This window comes from Mauremys reevesii, linkage group 7 (genome assembly GCF_016161935.1).
Source record: "Mauremys reevesii isolate NIE-2019 linkage group 7, ASM1616193v1, whole genome shotgun sequence".
NCBI classification, from domain to species: Eukaryota; Metazoa; Chordata; order Testudines; family Geoemydidae; genus Mauremys; species Mauremys reevesii.
Window position 1 is genome coordinate 83084982 of NC_052629.1, and position 17842 is coordinate 83102823.

At 45.0% G+C, this 17842-nt stretch overlaps 2 protein-coding genes across 4 annotated transcripts in view; one reads left to right on the forward strand and one right to left on the reverse strand.

Annotated features, from left to right (window-relative positions):
* Positions 1–8763, reverse strand: part of NT5DC2 (5'-nucleotidase domain containing 2) — a 54847-nt gene extending 46084 nt beyond the window's left edge. The window contains exon 1 of the mRNA XM_039482227.1: positions 8427–8763. Coding sequence (XP_039338161.1) covers positions 8427–8763 — 337 coding nt within the window. The remainder of the gene's footprint in view (positions 1–8426) is intronic.
* Positions 8764–13214: 4451 nt separating this feature from the next.
* Positions 13215–16972, forward strand: SMIM4 (small integral membrane protein 4). 3 transcript variants are annotated; one of them, XM_039546270.1, is made up of 3 exons: positions 13215–13353; positions 14258–14450; positions 16598–16972. In XM_039546270.1, exons 2-3 carry the CDS (start codon positions 14300–14302, stop codon positions 16657–16659), a joined length of 213 nt encoding a protein of 70 aa, XP_039402204.1. In that variant the 5' UTR covers positions 13215–13353; positions 14258–14299; the 3' UTR covers positions 16660–16972. The 3 variants fall into 3 exon arrangements, with proteins under 3 accessions (XP_039402204.1, XP_039402203.1, XP_039402201.1); XM_039546269.1 differs by lacking the exon at positions 13215–13353 and adding an exon at positions 13362–13546; XM_039546267.1 differs by lacking the exon at positions 13215–13353 and adding an exon at positions 13365–13542.
* The last annotated feature ends 870 nt before the right edge of the window (positions 16973–17842 follow it).

Below are 17842 nucleotides of genomic sequence, written 5' to 3' on the forward strand. Positions count from 1 at the left end.
TGGTCTGGGCTTACTTTTCAAAGAACATATTTCAAAAGTTACTGAACTATTAAAACAAAGGGAGAGAACCCCATAGTTGTCCATCACTTGGGGGAATCAAGGGGACAGAGCTCTTGAAAAAAATCACAGGAACACTGGATCCTTCAACCCAGTGGGCTGAAGTCTCTGGAAACTGAATATAGGTGAGAAGCCTACTCAGGCAAAGATTGCACCTTGCTGAAGTTAAGTTTTAGATTTAGGCCTGGTCTACACTAGAAAATTAAGTCAGTGAAAAATCCATACCCGAGTGTCAGTGTTAAGTCAACCGAAGTGCCCGTATAGACAGCGCTAGGTTGACAAGAGTTCTTCCATCAATCTAGTTACTACTTGTTGGGGAAGTAGATTATGTACTCTGAAGGAGAACATCTCCCTTCAGTTTAGGTAGCGTCTACATGGAAGTGCTACTATGGTGCAGCTGTGACACTGTAGCATTTTAAGTCCAGGCACATCCTTAGAAGCATTTTTTTACTGTTAGTTTGTAACCATTTCTCTCTTTACTCCTTTTACTTGATATCAGTTAAACCTGACTTTGTTCAATAAAATTGTTTTACTTTCACTAGAAACTAATTCAGTGTTGCGATTGAAACAAGAGTGTTTATCAAACCCCAGTTAAATTACTGAGCTGCAGTGTACTGTCTCTTTAAAGGAGCAACAAACAACTTCTGAGTGTTCCAGGTGGGGGTGGGACATGGCAGGGAGAAGTCTCTGGGGAACTCAGGAGTTGGGGTTCACTGATGGTTATCTGCAAGGCAAGATGTGGGCTGGCAGAGTCCTGAAGAGTTCGCTGGCAAGAGCAGACAAGCTGGTGTGTCAGAGAGCTGTCACAGAGCTTGGCAGTAGCAACATTCTCACTGCTGAGGTTGAGAAAGGTAACACAGTAATTCACAATTGTGGGCAGAGGCAGTGCTAGCCCACTGGAGGCCTAAGCAGGAATATTTTGGGTGTCACACACACACACACAAGAATGGAGGCCCCCCTTGAGCTGTTCGGGGCCTTAAGCAATTGCTTAGCCTGCTTATGCCTAGTGCCAGCATTGCTCTGGGAACCTCAGCAGTGTGTCACACGGCAAATGGTTTGGGGGGAAAATTTGGGACTGGGTAGATCTTGGGGTCACTTGCAAAAAAAATACCTGGTTGGTAGAAGTCAGGGTGCAACCTGCATGCTTGTCTGCTGGCTGTTGGTATCAGAGCTGACAGCCACAGCAGACTAGCATTTAAGGTACCGAGAGCTACAAGGCAGGCAGTGACAACCCCTTGCTGGTCTGGTCTGAATCCCAAAGCATCATGCATCCCCTCTACTGTAATGCCATATGTAGACTGACTTCTAGCTCTGCAACTACATAGTGCTTTGCTAATTATATCCAGACACATGGGATGGTGTGGGAAAAATATGCAATCCTAATGCTTGAGCCGTGACTCCTGGGGGAGGGGTGGGGGGGGCAGAGTGTGTGTGTGGGGGGGAAAACACTCCATAGCTATCCAGCCGACAACTTTCACCAAGTTAAAAATAAAACTGTTGGTCCTTTTTGAGGTTCTTTAGGCACAGGGAGCAAGTTTTATTTGTGTGTATAACTGGAGTTGGCCAGTTTACCAGGCATCAAGTGTTTCCTTGAAACCAATCAGTTTCAGATGTTTCTGTCCCATCAAGCCTACGTTGCCATATGGCCCCTCTGGTGCTCTCCCATCCTTATGCTGGGCCACTAACTTTATCCCACTCCAACACCTTAGATGGTCACCCATGCCATTGGCACTCACATAATACATGTCCACCCACCTTATTTAAAACCTTAAGGGAACCAGTGCTGTAACAGAAAAATGTTTCCATTTTCACCTTATTTGCCACAACCACATTGTGCTCCGCACTCTCTCTCCTTGGATCTCTCCCCAAAATTACATCTCAGTGCAATGTTTTCACCACACAACAATATTTAACCATTCAAGTAATCATACTATGATTTTTCCTCTTTCCTGAAATACTCCTCTCCCTCTTCAACTCCATCTTTAGTTAGAGCAAAGAACAGTTGCAACATCTTCACTTGGCTCTGGATAAAAAGAGCTTTTCCTCTACAACATACATGGCTCTCCCCATGTGTTTGATTGCATCTTAAAACAAAAGCTCCAGATGCCAACCTGAGATGCCCATTGAAGGAAGGCTGTGTACTGCACACACACATATTAGATCAGTGCCAGGCCTGACATACATATCAGCTTCATTATAAATCATTTTGTCTTTGACAAGGAATCAGGCTCAGCTTCATGTCATGGCCAACATAGTTGCCTTGCTCACCAGATAATACAGTGATAGTCTATGACGTACCCAGATGGCAAGCTGTTCACTGTTATAACAAATGTGGCTCTGATACTCACAGGCACCACACCAAGCCATCTCAGTATAACCTATACTCCCCCCCCCGGAGCAGGATTTCCTGTTTCTTCTAGGAAAATATCAAACCTTTAATTTTACATCTGAAACAGCACTCCAGACACTTTAATGGGCCATTCTTAATCACTAGTTAACAGGCAGCTCACTCTGGTGGACTTTCTGCTTAGGTTCCATTTGAAAGCTTGTGAATTCAGCTGAAATTAAGGATTAGTGAACTGTGTTCTGGCAAAATAACCACCAGTCCTAATTCCCACCTTCCTCCTGCTCTTTAAGGTGGAGTCCCAACAGGTCTGGCACTCTCCCTAGCAGACCCACATCAAGACACTTCTGGGCTTTTCTGTACCTTGTACCCAGCCTGAAGTGAACCATGCCTCTAATGGGTAGAGGGAAGTACTGAACTTTTTGAGAGAGTCATCCATCCTGCATTATATAGATATTTGTTTTATATTCGCCATGTTTTGTATATGACTCTGCTAGATATTCTAACAGAGTAAGACACTGAGTGTGTATAGCTGATTGCACATGAGGAACAGGGATTTGAGTTCCATTAGGAATCATGTTTGACCAATTACAAGCCATGAGGTATGGCTCTTTCAAATTCTGCTATGCTCATGGAAAGTAATGGAAGGTGTATATGTATGTCAAAGCATATTTGAACCACTAGGTAGTAACACCCAACCTTTTCAGTAAAGGGGCTTAACCTATTCAAAGAGGTCAAGTTACTACAGTCAATACTCTGGGACAGGTTCTTTGTCCTATACAGCTTCCTTTGCCACTCTCCGATAGGGCAAAGGGAGAGAAAATAGCTTCAACTTGCCTGCCAGCATGGGGAGTCCCCAACAAGTACAAGCCATACCTGCTCTAGGGCTGGGCAACAGACACAGCATCAGGGAGCCATAATTGGTTGGTAGTTCTCAATTTCTATCCTCTCTCCTGGGTTGTCTTGTGTAGGGAGGGGAGTCATCCTTGGGTCCTGGCAGAGTCAGCTGAGTCCATATCCTGCTCTCCCTGGCAGGGAAGGCAATGGAGCAGCCAAAGCTCTCCTGGAACTGCTAAACAGCTGTAGCAGTGAAAAGACTCCAAGTCCTAACATCCCCAGTTCAGATCAGCTTTGACAGGGGGCAATTGGGGAGGTAGCACCTGCATCTCCCACCCTGAGCAATGGGATTAATTCAAACTCTTCAGTTTAAAAATTGCATAGCCTGTCTCAAGGAACATTTTCAATTCATGATCAAATACAAATGTTCTTCTTAATACAGTCACTCTTGAGGGTGACAATTTTGAACCTCAATAGCTACAATTGGCCCCAGGGCTGGAGTTTGAACACCACTGCAACTAGGTGAAAGGCTCACCATACAGTAGGACAGAGACTAGTCCTACAATATGCACTTCAATCACTAGGTCAGCACCAGAAAGACTTCATTCCAGGGCAGGCCAACATTATGTTGTTCGGTGCCCAACAGCTATGAACACCACATTTAAATAGGTGATGCTTGGAAAAAAATGGATGAGAGGCTAGAACAGGAGAAACTCAAGTGGAAAATGGCTCTTTGAAGCCTGCTAAAAACAGGGCTGCTCCTTGTACTGAAATCCTGCAGCATTTTGCAGTTAGCAGCAATATCATAGTTAGTCACTGTCTAGTCAGCATTTTACACAGGCAGTGAGTGTATGACTTAATAGAAGCAGTATCACTGTATGTGCAAAAAGAGCAAACTCTTGAAATAAAAAAACCTCCAGAATTTGCCTAACTAATGTATTACAACTGCTACTAACTCTGCTGTGGTTAGGGAAGCAGTCACATTGCCATGTTAAAACATGACTGCTCAAGGACTTATAAATCAATTCATGAATATACTCCCTGTGATGAAACTTGGCATACATACTTCAGCCAGAAGGCAAGGGTATTGGTTAGATGCTTTTTCACACTTATGCAATCACCAAAATGCCTGCAATACCCTTCACCCACTAAATACTGCAAGTCATCTGAAATACTGAACAGCTGCTGGTGCTAATTTAAAAACACTCCCAAGGTTCTAACTTGCATTGCTCTTGCACAGCAATGTTCCACAACAGTTACAGATCAATGATATCTAACACCTAAAATGAGAGCACAGTTGTGAATAGTTGGGCAACGTATTGAAAAAAAAAAATGAGTGAAAACTTCAGGATCTCATATGACCTATGTTGATTTGAAAAATGTCCAATCATATTAGGTGCCAAATATTTCCTGCCACGTGTTGTGCATCTTCAGCTCCCATTTTTCACCAGTGGTAGATAAAAGTGCTCAGTAATCCAAAGGAAACTCTCAACACTTCAGTGTCAGAACCAAAATGTTTTAAAAAGACAGTCCCTATACCTCCCAAGGAATTTAAAATGCCATATGCATTAGCTTCTAAATCTTTAGTACCAAGTAATAAGAATAGTGATAAGATGCACTATATTTGCCATAATTCTCCTCCATGTTCCCCATTAAAAAGCACTCTGCATGCAAATTTTTTTGCCTGATATTCAATCCCCTGCCTCAAATATGCCATTAATAAAACCCCAAGAAGTGTCTAGTTTCATTATTAGTTCCAAGTACCTCTTTATTATTTTCCAAAGTGGTGTTTTGTAGGATTTTACAGCAGCATCTGAAAAAATTTAAAGTACCAGTAACTCCTTGCTTAACATTGTAGTTATGTTCTGAAAAAATGCTACTTTAAGAAAATAATGTTAAAAAAATCCTCTGGGCTTGCTGCATCAGTTATGAAAGTAACAAACCTGTTTGAGCTCCAGACACCTCTTTCATTACAAGATAACCACTGGCTTTAGTCTCTCCCAAAATCCAAGTTAAAGCTTCAATTTACCATTATCTCTCTTCAGCAATATCTAGAAATGGACACATCTAATTCTCCATTGCCAAATCATCACTTGTTTTCCACTTCTGTCACAATTCAGTACCATGATCTCAGTATCACTAACAAAACCACTAGCTCCTACTCCCTGGGACCTGGTCTACACTGGGGTGTGTGGGGGGGAAAATCAACCTAAGATATGCAACTTCCGCTATGAGAATAGCATAGCTGAAGTCGATGTATCTTAGTTCGACTTACCTCGCGTCCTCACGACACGGGGTCGATTGCCGCGGCTCCCCCGTCAACTTTGCTTCCACTTCTTGACGAGCTGGAGTTCAGCAGTTGACGGAGAGTGATCGGGGATCGATTTATCCCGTCTACACTACACATGATAAAATCAATCCCCGATAGATCAATCGCTACCTGCCGAGCCAGCAGGTAGTGTAGACATACCCTTGGACTCTTAGTGGTCATAAAAAAAAGGAACTTACATATTGGTTCAGATTATTCATCCACCAAGCCTGATGTTCTGCCTCCAGCAGCAAATAACTGATTTTTTTTGGTTTGCTTTATCTGAAAAAACTCTTAGAACATACATGGGCAATATGCAGTATTGTTAATGGTTGGCCCTGGATGGGATTGAAGGGAGGAAAGAGAAAAGAGTGACTTCTCACCCTAGCTGTAATAAGATTATCCCCAAAAGCATGTGATTTTTGTTACCTCCTTGTTCTTATACAGCTCATTCTTCCCAGAGCATGCCTCTGCCATATCACATTATTTATATACAGTGGTCTCCATATTTTAATAAAATGCATAAGCTAGAACAGCTGTTAATATATATAAAATGTTTTGAATGGTGAGATACCATAAAGGAAGCTGTATTGAAAAAAGTATGCAATAATAATAAAATAATAATAAGTAAAAGTGCATAATTCTAATCACATCAGCTTTTGCATAGCTATTAACTTTACTGCCATGTTCAAGCACACCATAGTATAATGCATTTCCAGTACTCCAGGAAACAGCTGTGAACTTCTGATGCATGGTGCTTCCCTGCACCAAACCCATATCATTGCTGTTTAGTGTGTGTATATAGAAGCTTCCCTATATATTATTCTGTCCCTATATATTATTCTGTTCCAACTCATTCAATCAGCAAAGAACATTAAAATCTCTTCTGGTGTGAAAGGTGGTATCATTAACGAACCAAGCAGTCACCAAAAGCTGATTACAAAAGGCAGAGTTTCTATTTACATCTTAATAAGCATTGATAATGGGGGAAAATGCAAAGAGAGACTTGTTTTATAGGTGAAGAAGAGTGTTCGTAACATACAGAATTTGTAAGATTACCCAGACATGACACTGATTCATCAAAGATCTGACAACATTTTCCACTGTCGTCAGTCTCTCAAACATTTGCAATTCATCCAGAGAGGCTCATTTGACACTGAAACTTGAAATAACTGTCAGTCAAGGAGCAAACCTTTGACACCAAGTTTGGTGTAAGTCAGTTTTAGTCATAAAAAAGTTATGGGACATAAAGAATTCAGGATTTACACTTTTTCCTGCCAGGACTCAATAATAGGCATGTGCGTGTTTTCATGTGTGCCCTGTTATTAATCAGACTTTTTAATACAGTGTATGGCAAATACCTTACTGAAGGTCTGAGAAAAAGACTATTCTTCTGCATGCACATTAGCTACTTCACATATTTTGCACTCTGCATTTGGTACTGCTAATCATATCGCACAGATCTACATATCTGTGATAACACACAAATGCACACTGTTGTAATAATGCAAACAAAAAAAGGCATAGTTAGCCATGTCAAGAAGTCTGCATGTGAAGTTGCTAAATAAACATTTATCAAGAGATCATAATGGCTTCTATCACCACATATTTTAAATTGAGAGGTTCTCACTCCTCTTTTAATACTAGCATAAAACAAAAGGAAAAATGAGCTCCAAGACACTGCTAGAGCAACATTAGGACTCTGACAAGTTGTAACGTCTTTGCAGCTTGAGACTTAAAACTAACATACCCATTCTGACAGCATATACTTAATACTTCCTATTGTCTCTTGTGGACACACAGTACTTACCTTTGCACATCCCATTAAGGAACATACAGAACCTTACACTGTATAATCTCTTTTTTGTTTGGAAAACATTCATGACAAAACAAGCAAATCTAAACAGCAGCAGCACTGTCTTCATAGATGAATATAACTATACAACAGGAGCACTTCCTTCCTCTTCCTAACAATAACAGACTTACAAACAGCTACTTCACAGTAGAAAAAGAAAAGTCAGACTGTGCCTAGCCTTGCAAGGTTGCTTACTCAGGGCATTCCAGCGATTAATAAACCCACAGGAGACTATCCTCCTTTACTTTGTGCTGGGTAAGGAACTGCCTACCAAACTGTAAGAAAATTTAGCAAAGAAATGCTGGAAGGTACTGGTTTGACAGCCTTGGAGACCGAAGTCTTGTATTTAACCACAGAACAGGTACAACAAACTACTGGTGACACAAGTTTGCCCGCGCCTAATATCTTGATATGGAAAGTATTCCAAAGAGGAGTTCTGTATCCATCGCCTTGCCCGTGCTAACAAAATTCAGAGTCATAATTCACCACCAGTAAACAACCACGTAGTCAAAAAGTGCCAGTGCCCTGGCAACATTAAGTGGCGATTTACAAGTCTGAGTTTTGCTAGGGCAGATGCATGCCCCACCCATTAAGGAAGGTGGCTATTAGTGCCCGTTATGGTGATGCTTGTATAGAGTGGCCGGTTGGGCATTACAAGCCGTATCCAGACCATCACTCTGGGCAGGGACCGTGCTGCGACCCACCGGGCTGAGAGCCTGCCCACCTGCTGACTGACTGCGAGCGCAGGAGTCTGTTGGCGCACAGCCCAGGGGTGCACACTTGGAGTCTGACCGCAGGGCATTTTCCCCGCGGGGGAACCGGCTGCCTGAGGCAGAGCCAGGACGGGGCTGGGTCTGACGGGTGGCTGGTTTGCTGGCAGCACTTTAGTCTCTAGCGGTTCCCCGTCCTCCCTGAGCCGGAGGCAGGGCACAGCCCGGACCCGGGGGCAGCGTGGCCCGGGAGCTGAGAAGCAGTACGAGGCACTGCAGGAAGCCGCAGGCCCAGTGCCCGAAGCCGGTTCTTACCATACACCAGCTTTTTCATCTCGTGGTATCTGGCCCATAGGTAGGACTTAGTGTCGGCGCCCTCGGCAGGGCTGGGCTGGCTGCTCAGGGGGCCGGCCGCGGCCGGGCTGGGCTCCGCGGCTCTCCGGGCTCTGCCGGGGGCTGCCGTGGGTGGGAACTGCCCCGCAGACTGGTGCTGAGCCCTTTGCTGGCCCCAGCCCGCCCGCCTGCCCTCGCCAGGGCCGCTGCTGGCGGCGGAGCTGCAGCTCTGGCAGAAGACGGCGGCGGCCAGCTGCAAGCCAGCCCCGTTGCCCTTCCACAAGCCGCTGCCCGCAGCCTTGAAGCCGACGGCGGCCATGGCCTCCCCGCGGCTCCCCGGCAGGCGCGGAACTTAAGGCGGGCCCGAAGAACCGCAGTCCTCTGGGAAGGGTCTGAAGCCCCGCGCGCGCGCTCCCATGCACCGCCGCCCGCTCCGGCTACCCTGCAAACCGAGCGCCCAGCCAGCCGCCTGCTGCTGCTCGGGCACCGCGGCAACTAACTCCGCGCTGCCAGCCAATGAGCAGCCGAGCGAGGCGGGCCACGCGGCCAATCCTCGATGCTGCAGGGGAGCCAGCGTTCGGGGGCTGCGGGGGCGGTCTCCACAGGCCAGCACGCCCCGTCTACACAGCCGCCACGTGTGGACCCCAGGGTTGCGCGGCGGCACGGAATTTGTAGTTCTCCCCACTGTTTCACTAGGGCCCTGGTCAGGCAACCGACGCGCCAAGTACTACAGCTCCCATGAAGCATTTCGCCCATATAGCTGGAGGGTATTTAAATATTGTTTATTGCAGCTCTGCGGGAGCGGTACTCAGGGCTCTGCGTGGTTGGGGGTTTTTGGTGTGCGTGGCAGCGTGGAGGGAAGGGGATGTGACTTCCGTTCTTCTCAGTTACTATTTAAAGAAGGAATGGGAGAGTCCAGTAGCCCGACTTATTTCCAACTAGACTGACCACAGAGGAAAGCAGTAAAGAGAATAATTTTGTTTGTACAGGGGAAGATGGAGTAGATGCATACTATCTTCTCTATATTCCGTTTCTATGGCCTTATCTACATTAGGGAACTTAAGGGAAAAGCCCGTTAGTGCTACCACCAGTTCAGCTGTACTGCTGGGAGCTCTATTGTAGACAATATTCCATCCTCTTCATGTATTTTTACAAGTCAGCAGATTTGAAAGCTGTGTAAAAAAATAAAAATGAGAAGGAAAAAAACAACAACAAAACCTAGAAGCTGCTGGAGCATTGTGTACACTAGAACTCCACTGGTGCTATTATAGATGCAGCCAAAACAATTTTTAAAGGGAAGGGGTTTTTTGCTTCAATTCCATGGCCTATGATTAAGGCTAAGAATTTAGTCATGGGCATTTTTAGTAAAAGTCATGGACAGGTCATAGTCAATAAACAAAAATTCAGGGCCTAGTGACCTGTTCATGACTTGTACTATATACCTCTGACTACATTTTTGGTATTCCGGGGGGCTCCAGGGATGCAGCTGCTGCTCTGCAGGGGGGACTCGGGGGCATCTGCTGGTGCTTGTAGATGGGGGTGTGTGGCCAGGGACTGTTGCCGCTGCTGCTAGTGGGGGACAGCCCTGCGGGCCTGGGACCACCGCCGCTGTTGCTTGGGCGGCCCTGAGATCAGACGCACCTGCCGGCAGCAGAGAAGCCAGCGTTCGGGGGCTGCGGGGGCGGTCTCTACAGGCCAGCACGCCCCGTCTACACAGCCGCCACGTGTGGACCCCGGGGCTACGCGGCGGCACGGAACTTGTAGTTCTCCCCACTGTTTCACACGGAATCTGTGACTTCCGTGACCTCCACGACAGACTCACAGCCTTACCTATGAGTCTTTCAACAACTGATCATTACACACCTCACACACACGTTGAACACTGTCCCAGGACATTTTGATCAGGTTATTTTGGTTTACATGATGAGATAAAAACATGGAATGATGGCATATTTAGTAGGCTGCCAATAAATTTCTTTAGAAATAGCAGTCATAATCCCATTATTAGCCACACTTCTTAAAAGAATTAAACTGCATTTTAATTAAAATAAAATAAGTTAATCCTTGTCCTCTATAATACAATTAGAAATACTTAAATCAATCCTGTCTTGCAAGCAGTTATGTCTCCTTTTGGAATTAAGTAAAACTAAGTTTTTCCCATATAATTACATACTTAAGCACAGATAATATACTCAGCCCTGGACAGAAAAAAAATTGAGGACAGTCCCTTCCTGCCAGACCAGCACAAGACCAAAATAAATGGTGGAAACTGATGGATATGCTTATACACCTCAGGGTTCAACAGGATAAAGAAAGATCCTGCAAGTCAACATGCTGTTTCTCTCTCTTGTAAATATTTTTTAAAACTCTTTGGGACTGAAAAAAAATGCCTAAACTGAAAAATATTAGACAAAAACCCACTTTTTACTACACCCTTGACATAGTCCAGTTGTGCACTCAAGCTTTTAACGCTGGACCACAATATATTGCACATATTTGGTCCAAGTACAGTGTTATGTTAATTTATTATAATGTGGCTGGATTATATATGCTATTTTGCAGAACAGGGATTGTAGAAGTGCCCTGTTAAGTAAGTACCAGATCTAGATGCCTGTGTGCAAACAGAACTCCACATATCAGTTCTGAAGATTTCTAAAATGGGAAGTACTGTAGAGGCAGACCACTGATGCCACTTTAGCCCTGGCAGAATAAGACCAATGACCCTAGCTATTGTCATCCTAGCTAAGGTATAACAGGACTCAATTCATAATCTACTCAATTTACACAGGCACTGAATGAAAATGGCATTCCCTTTACACAGATCTCCAAAAGCTAAAAAAAATCTTCTGAATTCTTAATGGTCTTACTTCTATCCATGTAGAAAATCAAAGCCCTCTTGACATATAGGGCATGGAGCTCAGGAAGCAGAGTATATCCCAAAAGTAAAAATACAGACTGGCCACCTTGAAGAAAAAAATGTGGCTGTCCCCCCTGATGGAGTTACTGCTTTTAAAACAAACTAATGTTGGGATAGAGGGAAGGTTGCTGGGTTTTGTGTATCTCATTCTTCTACCTCAAAGATAAGCTGCTGCTCAAAAACCCCAGTGCACTAACTGGGTCATCTGAAAATGAAAACTGGCCTCTTGCCTCAGTTTCCTTGTGAAAGCTAGCCAAATGCAATTGCACCTTCTACTGCACATGGAAGGATGAACTTTCTCTGAAATGCAGTGCCAGTGGCCAAGCAGAGCCACAAAAGAAATCTAAACATGAGATGGATATCTCATTAACCTTTTCTGTTGTTAGATGGGGTTTATAGCAGCAGAAAGCTAGCTTTCAATATTAGAGTCTTGTTCAGATGTGCTTGGAGTTTTTTCTGTACAGCTTAGCAGCTTGGAGCAGGTGTACTGCAGAAAGTAAACTAGTTACTTTCCAAACAAAATATTTTATTAGTATCGCCCAAACGGGAGAAAGGAGTAGAGCCATCAGCTCTGTATCAGAGATAAACACATACCCCTGTTCAGGATAGGATTTCAGGTTTAACATTCTGTGCCCATTTGTCATTGTGCATCACTGATCCATTGGCAAGCTGCTTCGCTGCACAGTACTATCTCTTAGGGTTAATTCAGTTTCACTTCTCCAGGCTGACATTAGCAGGTTCCTCAATCTAGGGAAAAGTATGTGTAAATTTGCTTATTTGAAGGTACCATTTGATTCCTCAGCTTGGGTGTCACACCTCCATGTGAGGCTCTGCAGTGAACTCTTGAAATCACAGGAGGGTGTCGGTAGTAACCAACAGTCATCAAATTAGGCCTGAATAAAGACTGGGAGTGGATGGATCATTACACAAACTAAAAACTATTTCCACATGCTAATTTTCCCCCCACTGTTACTCACACCTTCTTGTCAACTGTTTGAAATGGGCCATCCCGATTACCACTATAAAAGTGATTTTTCCTCCTGCTGCTAATATCCCACTTTAATTGATTTATCTCGTTAGAGTTGGTAAGGCAACCCCCATCTTTTCATGTTCTCTGTATATATCTATAGATATATAGCTTCCTACTGTATTTTCCACTCCATGCATCTGATGAAGTGGGTTTTAGCTTCATGCCCAAATCAATTTGTTAGTCTCTAAGGTGCCACAAATACTCCTGTTTCTTTTTCCTGGTCCGTTACACAGATAAGCAACACAGAAAGTTACTCAGCAAGTGAGAGGCACCAGCAAGTGGGATAAACCCTGGCCTAGCGCCCCTGACCCCAAAGAATGCTAGCAAGGGGGCAGTACCTCCTCTTAGGCACCCACACCCTGGCCCCAAGCATGAGCGCCTCTGGCAAGGGACTGACACCCCAGCCCAAGGCGTAGCACCCGGGCCCCCTGCCTGAGAACGATCAGCCAGGGGCCAATGCCCCGGCCCACAGCCTGGCACCCTGGCTCTCGCCTGAGAGCCATCGCCAAGAGACCAACACGGTAGCCCAAGGCCTCGCTCCCCAAACCCCTTCCTGTGAGCCATCGGCAAGGGGCCAACACCCCATCCCGGCTCTCGCCTGAGAGCCACCGGCAAGGGGAAAAAACCCGGCCCCTCACTGGCCCCCCGCGCCGCAGGCGGTGACCTACAGCAGCGCTGGAGGGAGCGGGGCGGGGCGGGGCGATAAGCCGCAGACCCACAGGGACCGAAGCAGACTTGACAGAACACGAGACGAAGCCCCGCCCAGCCGCTGGGGCTGTCTGTCACCTGGCAGGCCCCGCCCTATCCTACAACCCCTCCACGAACCGCGCTCCTTAGGCCCGTCCCTTTCCAGCCGCTCTGACCAATCAGGCAAGCGGCAACCCACCCGTCTGGATCACGTGCCCGCTGCCGCTGCGCTGTCTCCTCGCCTTCGCCCTTCCGCGCCCGAAGGGGGACGAGAGGTGGGTCGTCGTTCTTCGTGGCGCTCGCGAGACGCCTCCCCCATTGGCTGCGCTCGGACTTCCCGAGGGGGAGGAGGGCATATCCGGACTGGGGACCGTTCTATGAGTCACCGTTGAGGCCTCTCGAGACCACCACACAAGCTGGGGGAGGGTCTGGGCTCCCCCGGGCAGGAACTCGGACAGTGGCCTGTAGGTTTGTTCTCGCCGGGGCGGCGAGGGCCCCAGCTCCCCCGGCCCTGCCCCCACGCGTGTGCTTGGGGAAAGGGAGTGGGGGTAACACGTCCTCCCCTCCCCTTGATACTGGCTGAGTCCGCAGTGCAGCTCCCCCGCCCGCTGCGGTGTTAGCTCAAGCTGGAGGCTGTTGTGTGTGGACAGGAGTAGGGGTGGGTGGAACTAGCCAGAGGCAGCTCCAGGCCCCAGCACGCCAAGCGCAGCACGCCGCTGGGGGCACTCTGCCAGTCGCCGGGAGGGCAGCAGGGGGCTCCGGTGGACCTCCCGCAGACGTGCCTGCGGAGAGTCCGCTGGTCCCCCGGCTTCGGTGGAGCATCCGCAGGCACGTCTGCAGGAGGTCCACCGGAGCCACAGGCCGGCAACCGGCAGAGCGCCCCCCGCGGCGTGCCGCCGTGCTTGGGGTGGCGAAATTTCTAGAGCCGCCCCTGGAACTAGTGCGGCTGTGAAGAGGCAGGAGACGGGAGCCGACCTGCCTCCTCTCACCTGTGCTCAGCTGCTCCGTGGGGGGATGGAAAGGTGTAGTGACAAAGACCCAGCTGTCCTTGTTTACTGTGTGACAAGCCTTTCCGTTCTCCCATGTGCACCATGAGTGACGCACTAAAAACACCCTGTGGTTGGTTGTGTTTGGGCTTGTAAACGCTTTATTTGACTCCACAACTCTTCTTTCTTTCAGGTTGTTTGGGGGTGGACGGGAGACCCTCTTGTCATCCCTGAAATGCTGGGGAGGAGAAAAATAAGATACTTCTTGGGGCTGGTGCCTGGAAGGCAGTACTTTGGCATGTACAGATTCCTTCCTTTCTTCTTTCTCCTGGGGGGAGCCATGGAGTGGTTTATGATCAATGTCCGGCTTGGTGAAGAGACATTTTGTAAGTGGCAGGAGAGTATTGTCAAGTCACATATTCTGCTCTTGGATCCAATACCTTTTTCTCTAGTGAAGTGGGCCTTAAATTGCTTGCTGTTACTTATGACCTGCTATCCAAAATATTCTACGATTCCAGGATGTACACTTCATCATTATTCTTACCTATAAACTACAGCTCCCATGAACTAAATTCTCATAGGCATGCTAGAGCACCCCAGTGCTATTTTTGTTTACTTAGCAGCAGCTTTCATTAGAGTTGGTTTAAAAATATGATTTAAGATTTTAAGTAACAAGCAATTAGCATCCAGTTTAACAAAATATGCTTAAACTTTAAACACCCCTTACATTTTTAAAAATCTGAAAATTAGTTGCTCTGTAGTTTATATTGTAAGACCTGCCATTGCAGGTTCTGTTTCAGCCTGAGAGCAACTGAAGACATCCTATCTAATGCCCCGTCAACAGTGGAATCAGAACCATCCAAGCAAAACAGTTTGTCAGTATCAAGGTAGTAATCCAGTATATTGAGTGTCACACTTTTAATCCGGGTGCAATGAAGGTAAAACATTAATTTGGCTGTTGTACACCTGAAAGATTAACGAGTTGCATTAAAGTGGCTTCCTCTCAGCAAGCTGCTGTTTACCCAAGTAAACTCTATGGAAGCAATGAATCAGGGAGGGTTTTTTTTTCTTTTTTTTTTAATAAAGAAGCCTCCTATTAAACTTGTATATAGGAGCATTTCAGAAAGAGGAACTACATAACATTTCAGTGTTGCTGTTTGGTATGATGCAACAATCCATCACACTTCACAAGCAGGAATACTTTTATATATCCTGATGTTTTCTACATTTGCAAACACCTAAATATATCATTTCCACAGCTGAAAACTAATATTTTTCCCAGTTTGATGTCTCACATTAGGTGCTTTTAGTGGGTTGGTGGGTTTGTTTTGCATGTAAATCATCCACTGGCACTACTGCTGTATGGTAAGGTTATGAAGCAAAGCATGTTAATTAGAAAACATCCTTTGCATTTCAGCAGATTTGTTTATTTTCCTCCATGTAACAGGAATGCCATATACCTAAATGATGCTGCACTAAAGGCAGAGCTGGCTCACTTAATTCTGCAGTTTTACTTGTTCCCAAACTGATTGTTTTCCTGAAAAACAGGCATACATGGTAAAACGGATCATTAATCATTGTTTTCCATTGCAGGACCTCATCTGGTCATGGGTATTTATTATGAATTAGAAGTTCAGACAGGACCATATTAAGGCAACATGGGGCCTTAGGGATTCTGTGGCATAGGGTAGGGGATAGACAGGGGAAGGTTCCTCTCAAGTGGCAAGTGCCACCCAAACAAGATGTCCGCTGGGGGGAGACAGGCTGCATTACCACCCAAAGGAGGGAGACTTCAGCCTTCATAAACCTGGAGGGGGGGGGGGGGGGTTGGGGTTGCTAACATCACTCCAGCAGACCTATGATTGAGCAGTGGCAATCAAAAACCCCCTCTCACAGTCCTTTGCTGGTGTGGTGTCACTAGGGCCCCCTAGAACAGGGGTTTTCAGAGTCTTCACTTCATTCTGTGGAGTAGCTCACAGCTGAGCTGCTGTTTCAGGCTGTCAGAACATGCAGGTAGACATTAGTGTGTTAGTTACACTCAGGTTATATTTTCAGTCTTTGCAAGCATCAAGTCTAGAAACAGTGTTGTGTGTGTCTTTTTTTTTTTTTAATGAAGCTGAGATTCGGAAGCCTTTGTGATATTCTAGGAACCTGGGCACAGACCTATACCTTAATCTGGCCCTGCCTTCAAACAGGTGTGCTGTCCTTTTTTTTCTTTTTCTTTTAAATTGTTGTGTCCATGGAAAGGTAGCCAAGGAACTGTGTACGTCATATTTCAGATATAGACATTTTTTTTAAAATGTATATTCTGTGTCGGATAAAACAGCAATTCTGGGCAAGATGGAAGTAAGAATTTATTTTTTAAATAGGGTAGATTAGACTCATTCTTTAAATTCTTGTCACCATCTACAAATAGAAACTAGCTTTGAAAGCTCCTAAGCGTCAAACTTCAAATTTAGGATTTTGTTCTTGATAGATTTATTGACTCTTCCTAAAATCTCTGACAAATAATCAAACAATCTCTTCACGGCAGATGATGTTTACCGTAGGAAACGGTCAGAGAGACAGTATGAGCAGAGGATGGAAGAAAGATGAATTTCGCACTGAACCATTTTGACAGGAAAAACCCTGAACTCTTGAATCCTGTGAATCATAGTTTAGAGAATTGTCACTCCTGTTAAATGCATTCACAAGACTACATCTGTGCACGTTGGACTGTAATGGATTCAGTGCCTGGTCTATGAAACATGGTTTTCCAAAGTATTTTTAGAATGTATTTTTCCTTCACCCACTTTAGAATCTTTTCCAGTAATATTTTCTGAATAGAAAGGTGAAGAATGTTGTTTGTGGAAAGCTCTGTTAAATGAACAAAACTGAATAAACAAAGTACTACTGCTTCTTTTCTATGCATGTTGAGACAATTCCCTCTGCAACCAGATTAAGCGGAAGAAAAGTAGGTAAATTTTACATTGAATATACATGTATCTTGGCACATAAGCAATTTCCATAGTTGGTTGGTTCGATTGTATTGATAGAAACTGCTCGTCTGGTTTGTTTTCTTTCCAACATACTGCTCTTCCTCCCCCCCTCCCCCAATACAATAGTATAGATTTATGGAAAAATAAGCTTGCTACACTTAGAGTGTGTTTGAAGAGTCATCCATCCATATAGGCCTGACTAAATACAAGTATTGTTACACCAACTGCAGCCACGTTGATGATAAGGAGATGAATGTGAGATACATAGATATGGTCTTGGGAAAAAGTTATTTTAGATCCTAAAGTGTGGAGGGACATGCAACAGAAATATCATATCAAATACTGAATTCTTTTAATTGATGCCTAGATCTATTTCTCTAGAAGGAAAATACTGCTCAAGACCAACAGGAAGCTGTTTAAAACAATTTTTTGGTCTTAAAGCTTAGCGGAGCTAAAAACATTTAATTTCAATATACAAAGGCATTTCAGTAATGCAGGAACATCACCCTATCATCTAAAACAATAGTTTGAATTAGAATTGCTTATTAAAACTGCAGTGCCAAGCCAAAGTTGTGTGCAGCAGTTTGTGTTAACTTCTAACTTAAAGTTTGCAAAGTCAAGAACTTAATTAGAAAAATGCCATAATTTTACCTGTACAAAATTTGGCCCCTTCTCCATGCAAATATATTATGATAGTGTTTAATTGAAGTAACTCCTTGCTTAACGTTGTAGTTATGTTCCTGAAAAATGCAACTTTAAGAGAAACGATGTTAAGTGAATCCAATTTCCCCATAAGAATT